A 6,851-nucleotide genomic window follows, 5' to 3' on the forward strand; every position below is an offset into this window, starting at 1 on the left:
CTGAAGAAAGTGGGCTGGAGAAGGGGATGTGAATTCAGAAAAGACTTCTCTCCCAGCAGCAGAGATGGCCTGTTTTTGAGCCTGTGTTGAATGTGAGGAGACAAAGAAAGCTGTGACACACTTTCTAGGTCTGTTGCTGCCAGATTTGGTTACAAGTTTATTATAGGATGATGCAGAGAATGCTGCAGATTAACAATGCAGAATTGGTGTACATTATGAAGGATGCTCTTTTCCATTTTATGCAAGTGCTTTACTTCCTATTTAAATATGTATCACCTTAAAGGCCTTCTTATCAAACATAAAGCACTTCCTCCATATTTTCCAACATGCAGATTGAGGCAAGGTCACAAGGAATAAGTCTTCTTTATTTTCAGCCTTATGTTGCTTAGTGAATTGAAGCATTGTGTTTTTAAAGTAAATTAAAAAGGAAAGAAACATTATTTTGTGGTCAGAAGATGTTTTAGTTGAATTTCTTTTAAATAGGGGGTTTGATTAAATTTACTTTAATCAATGTGATGAGTCATTTTACTTAAACTTTAAAAAGTCATACAGACTTTATGTTGGTCTGCACAGTGGCTGGTAGCTCTGTTGCCTTCAATCAATCAATCAAATTTTATTTGCATAGCACATTTCAGCAGCAAGGCATTTCAAAGTGCTTTACATCATTAAAAACTTTTTTAAATTATGTTTTTAACAATTTTTTTATTGTTTATTCAATGTCGCATGACTCTGTGTAAAAACACATAAACACACAAAAAAATATATAATAAAAGTTTTAAAACATTAAAACCCGCACCCCTTTTCTAACCCTTTAGAACTTTAGTTGAAACGCCGTGAACTGGGACTCTAACCCTAACCCTTCTTCAGCCACAGGAAACTCTAAACAGGTGGGTTTTAAGTTGAGATTTAAAGGCTCTCAGTGTTTCAGCTGTTTTACAGTTTTCTGGAAGTTTGTTCAAAATCTGTGGTGCATAGAAGCTGAATGATGCTTCTCCTCATTTGGCTCTGGTTCTGGGGATGCAGAGCAGACCAGAACCAGAAGACCTGAGGGGTCTAGACGGTTGGTACAACAACAGATCTTTAATGTATTGTGGTGCTAACCCATTTAGTGATTTCTGTACACCCTTGTCCCAGGGATAAGGGTGTACAGAAAACGGATGGATGGACTTTATGTTTAGAGCTTTTTGCTTCCTTCAAAAATAATGTTTATTTTATTTTTTTGCTTTAGATATCAGTTTGATTTTAACCTTACTGTATTTTTCTCTCAATCATTAAATTACAACTATCTTCTTAAATCCTGCTAGCTTGTCAATATAACAAGGTAGGGTCTAGTAAATCTAGCTTCCTACTGATACTGATTTGAAATTATCCAGGTGTGATTGAAAATCTTTCATTAACACTGTACATTGTTTAAAACACTGTCGTGTAATTTAACTGTGTCAGTTCCAGGGATTATTCAGGAATATGATTTCTGTATTTCAATGGTCTCCCAGCACTGCAAGCATTCACAAAATTACAGTACAAGAGGAAATGGACAAAGAAAATTTCATCTTAATTATCCAAACATTTTTGATGTTATTACTGTTTTTGATCAAACAGTTAGTTTGGTTGGCTTGCTTTGTCACTTTTCAGGGTCCAGCATAAGAAGGAGAGGGACTCCTATGTCAGAACTTTAGGATGGCCACGGAAAGCTCCACTATTCCCAGTCCTGTTGTCCGCCAAATCGACAAGCAGTTCCTGATCTGCAGCATATGTCTGGACCGCTACCAGAATCCCAAAGTACTGCCCTGCCTGCACACCTTCTGTGAGAGGTGAGAGGAGAGGCTGAGGTGCTATCCAGCATGCAGGACAACACCCAGTATTTTGTGTAGCTACTTTTCCTTAGCTGTTTGTCTTTGGTGAAGGAAAGAATGGCTTTAAATATAGAAAGGGTGTGTTCTCATGAGAGAAGATGTGTTGCTGTTGTGTTTGGTGGGTTGGTCATCATTGTTAATAAGTTTCTGTTTCTGTAACAATAGACCAGTGGTGCCCAAAGTGGGTCCTCGAGGGCCGGCATCCTGCATGTTTTAGTTCTCTCCCTGGTTTAACGCACCTGGATCAAATGATGGATCGTTAGAAGAACTAAGAAGAACATTGACATGTTGAGGAGAACTAGAACATGCAGGATGTCAGCCCTCGAGGACCCACTTTGGGCACCACTGCAATAGACAGATTGTTAATGGTGCATATATGTTCTCTTTGCTCTAAATTCTTCTGGAAAATCAGGTTTCATTTAGCAATATACTAGTATATAATGTGGTAGTCTTTTCTGCTGCTTTTCTTATTTATTTAATTTCCCTCTGGAATTGTAACATGCATGGCCACTGATGACAGAGGACAAACAGTTTTTTCTGTAACAGTGAGTCGTTTCTCCACTATTAGCACACTTAGCAGCAAGTACATTAGGATCATTGATGGCACTAAAACCCTCCTCCTGACTTTGATCGACGAGTTGTTTTTAACCTGGAGCGCTCTATTTCTTCAGATGGTTATAGTAGCACTGAGAGGAGGGGGAGGATATTGACATTTTCACTGATTATCCAACTGTCACAACTTGGTGACAGTTTTAACAAAGGCAACTGAAATGCAGTTGACTGAGTGGCATGTTGTTTACTCCAACTCCAGGTGCTTGCAGAATTACATCCCTGCCCACAGCCTCACCCTGTCGTGCCCCGTGTGCCGTCAGACATCAATACTCCCAGAGAGGGGAGTGGCCGCGCTGCAGAACAACTTCTTCATCACCAACCTGATGGACTTGCTGCAGCACAGGCCAGATACCTGCAGCCAGGAGGCCACCACCCTTAGCAACATCACCACCGTGGCAACGGGTCGACTGCTCTCCTGCCCCAACCATGGAGGAAGTGTAGGAGATGCTTCCAATGCAACTAGTCTTTTTAATCACTGTTGTGTCTCAATTTTTCTGCTGCATTTCACCATTTAGAATCTGCTTCTTATATTTTTAATCACCAATAAACCATTTAACATTTGGGGTAATTTTAGTTTTTTTTTGGAAGATAAAATAGTGGCCAATTCTGAAAATAGTCTGTATAACTATCAGTGTAAAGTTGGAAATTGCCATTATCTAGTGATGACATTAGAAATAAATGATGAGCAGAAGTGCTCCAAGGACATAACCCTGTATCTGTATAATAGTTAGTAGTTAATAGTTAATAGTTCAGCAGATAGAGTCTGAAAACCGCATAAGGAAGGGTTTTATTTAAAATCAAGACTTATATGGACTCAAAAATTGAGCTGCAGCTAGAGGAGTTTTACACTGATAAATCGACACCGATTTTCTTCATTTTGGGAGATTGGTGACCTGCCGATACTTGCAGAGTATCTGCCGTCAGATCGGTGTATTTTATACATCGATCATATCTACCTCAACAAAGGTCTGAAAATCAGTCACTGTCCTCTTCTGCTCTTCTGTGAGCAAGATTTAACTGACAGATCGTACCACTAGGTCAAGTCTGCACATTTGCAGTTAACAATCGTCACCCCATTGTTGCAACTCAGCAATTTTGTTGCTACAGTGGGGCAAAAAAGTATTTAGTCAGCCACCAATTGTGCAAGTTCTCCCACTTAAAAAGATGAGAGAGGCCTGTAATTTTCATCATAGATATCTACCTCATCAACTATGAGACAAAAGGAGAAAAAAATCCAGAAAATTACATTTTCTGATTTTTAAAGAATTTATTGGCAATATATGGTGGAAAATAAGTATTTGGTCAGCTACAAACAAGCAAGATTTCAGGCTCTCACAGCCGTGTAACTTCTTCTTCTGTAAGAGGCTCCTCTGTCCTCCACTTGTTACCTGTATTAATGGCACCTATTTGAACTCGTTATCAGTATAAAACACACCTGGTCACAACCTCAAACAGTCACACTCTAAACTCCACCATGGCCAAAACTAGAGAGCTGTCAAAGGACACCCGAAACAAAATTATAAACCTGCACCTAGCTGGGAATACTGAATCTGCAATAGGTAAACAGCTTGGTGTAAAGAAATCAACTGTGGGATCAATTATTAGAAAATGGAACACTTACAAGACCACTGATAATCTCCCTCGATCTGGGGCTCCACGCAAGATCACACCCCGTGGGGTCAAAATGATCACAAGAACGGTGAGCAAAAATCCAGAACCACACGGGGGAACCTAGTGAATGACCTGCAGTGAGCTGGGACCAAAGTAACAAAGGCTACCATCAGTAACACACTACGCCGCCAGGGACTCAAACCTGCAGTGCCAGACGTGTCCCCCTGCTTAAGCCAGTACATGTCAAGGCCCGTCTCAAGTTTGCTAGAGAGCATTTGGATGATCCAGAAGATGACTGGGAGAATACCATATGGTCAGATGAAACCAAAGTAGAACTTTTTGGTCAAAACTCTACTCGTCGTGTTTGGAGGAGAATGAATGCTGAGTTGCATCCAAAGAACACCATGCCTACTGTGAAGCATGGGGGTGGAAACATCATGCTTTAGGGCTGTTTTTCTGCAAAGGGACCAGGACGACTGATCCGTGTAAAGGAARGAATGAATGGGGCCATGTATCGTCACATTTTGAGTGAAAACCTCCTTCCATCAACAAGGGCATTGAAGGTGAAACGTGGCTGGGTCTTTCAGCAGGACGATGATCCCAAACACACCACCCGGGTAACGAAGGAGTGGCTTCGTAAGAAGCATTTCAAGGTCCTGGAGTGGCCTAGCCAGTCTCCAGATGTCAACCCCATAGAAAATCTGTGGAGGGAGTTGAAAGTCCGTGTTGTCCAGCGACAGCCCCAGAACATCACAGCTCTAGAGAAGATCTGCATGGAGGAATGGGCCAAAATACCAGCAACAGTGTGTGAGAACCTTGTGAAGACTTACAGAAAATGTTTGATCTCTGTCATTGCCAACAAAGGGTATATAACAAAGTATTGAGATGAACTTTTGTTATTGACCAAATACTTATTKTCCACCATATTTTGCAAATAAATTCTTTAAAAATCAGAAAATGTGATTTTCTGGATTTTTTTTTCTCCTTTTGTCTCTCATAGTTGAGGTACATCTATGATGAAAATTACAGGCCTCTCTCATTTTTTTAAGTGGGAGAACTTGCACAATTGGTGGCTGACTAAATACTTTTTTGCCCCACTGTATATTTAGCGACATTTCAGACAAATATTCAGTATCGGCCAAACTCAGAATCGGCAGGTCAGGCTTTTTAAAAATCGACAATCGGCCAGAAAACTGCTATCGGTGCACCACTAGCTGTAGCCATTGTTGCTAAATGTGGCTGAGTGTATTGATCTAAACCTTTTATTTGTGTTCTAGGTGATGGAGTTTTACTGTCCTCCATGTGAGACAGCCATGTGTCAAGAGTGCACAAGCAGTGAACATTTAGAGCACCCAACTGTGCCTCTTAAAGATGTGGTGGAGCAGCACAAGGCCTCACTGCAGGACCAGCTGAATGCTGTGAAGAAGAGGTAAGCTAGGTCTTTAAGCTTATTAGACAACAAAGACATGATGGATTTAGAGAAAGCCCTCCATTCCTTTCTGTTTTTGGTAAATGGCTGCATTATGTGCCCGTCTCGGTCTAGACTGCCAGAGATTGACTCGGCTCTGCTGTTGCTGTCAGAAATCCTGCAACAGCTGACCAATCAGAAAAGCTCCATAGAAGATGACATCCACGCAACCTTTGATGAGCTGCAGAATACTCTCAATGTTCGCAAGAGTGTTTTACTGATGGAGCTCGAGGTCAACTATGCACTCAAACAGAAGGTGAGGTTGGAGGTTTAAACATGGAGGTTTAAACATTCAAACATTCATAAGCGACCTGATAATGTTGCTTTTTTCTAGGTTCCTTGACTTTGCATCAGTCATATGTCAAACTCTGTAATTTATTATTTGAATTCACTGAACAGTTAAACCTCCATGCACTCAACTTAACAAAAGAGCAATTAGACATTTTCATTTTGTTTAATGATATTCAGTGTTCCATATTTAATATTGCAGGGGTCAGAAACCATTTGCATCCAAATGATTTTGTCTTTGCTCATAAAAATGTAGACACAAAACATCTCTACTGTTGAGAAAATAATACATATGTGAATACATTTTAGAAATAAACAGAGTTCATTTCAAAATGATTGATGCCCTTATAAGATTTAGGTTTACATGTTTTGTTTTGTTTTCTATTTAGTTCATTTTTTTAAATTATTTTACTATAATGCTTCTTCTGACTGGGCATATGTTATTATTAAACTATAACTATTATTATTATTAGGGGATAATCTTGCAAAAGGGATTTCTAGTCAGGATTTTCCCAGTAAAATAAAGGTTAAATAAAATGGATGTTTTAAAGGAGCCATTCCTTTGATGCAGATACTTGGAGCTCATTGTGATCAGTGTTGAATCATAAAGATATTTGTGGAAACAAGCAAAAATAATTTATTTTTGTAAAGCCAATTAAGATTGTTCTCTTTTTATTGACATATTTCAGTGTTTCTTGAGAATAGGGACAAAACGGGTCCTATGGATAAAGCACAAAATTTGAATAAAATATACACAAAATATTTTTTTTTCAAATATCTGACTAAACTAACCTGGGTCATGTGAGCACAACAATGTATATTTTCCAGATATTTGCTGAATATTTTTTTATTTTAAACATTGTAGACGGTGGATGATGCCTGTAAAAGCCCTTGTCCAGGAGCAGAAATCCATCCATCCATCCATCCATCCATCCATCCATCCATCCATCCATTTTCTTCCGCTTATCTGGGGTCGGGTCGCGGGGGCAGCAGCTTCAGAAGGGAGGCCCAGACTTCCC

The 6,851-nt window shown here is 39.7% G+C and overlaps 1 protein-coding gene across 4 annotated transcripts in view; it reads left to right on the plus strand.

The window, feature by feature from the left end:
- Positions 1 to 6,851, plus strand: part of trim2a (tripartite motif containing 2a) — a 39,199-nt gene that overhangs the window by 4,858 nt on the left and 27,490 nt on the right. For 3 of the 4 annotated variants that reach the window (XM_008405636.2, XM_008405627.2, XM_008405623.2), the window contains exons 2-5: positions 1,633 to 1,811; positions 2,665 to 2,902; positions 5,354 to 5,505; positions 5,620 to 5,800. In XM_008405636.2, the coding sequence (XP_008403858.1) occupies positions 1,678 to 1,811; positions 2,665 to 2,902; positions 5,354 to 5,505; positions 5,620 to 5,800 (705 nt within the window). In that variant the 5' untranslated portion in view covers positions 1,633 to 1,677. Of the gene's footprint in view, positions 1 to 844; positions 888 to 1,632; positions 1,812 to 2,664; positions 2,903 to 5,353; positions 5,506 to 5,619; positions 5,801 to 6,851 lie in introns of those variants that run through there. The other variant, XM_008405644.1, reaches the window with a different exon arrangement.

The sequence above is a fragment of the Poecilia reticulata genome, linkage group LG1 (genome assembly GCF_000633615.1).
Source record: "Poecilia reticulata strain Guanapo linkage group LG1, Guppy_female_1.0+MT, whole genome shotgun sequence".
Taxonomy (NCBI): Eukaryota; Metazoa; Chordata; class Actinopteri; order Cyprinodontiformes; family Poeciliidae; genus Poecilia; species Poecilia reticulata.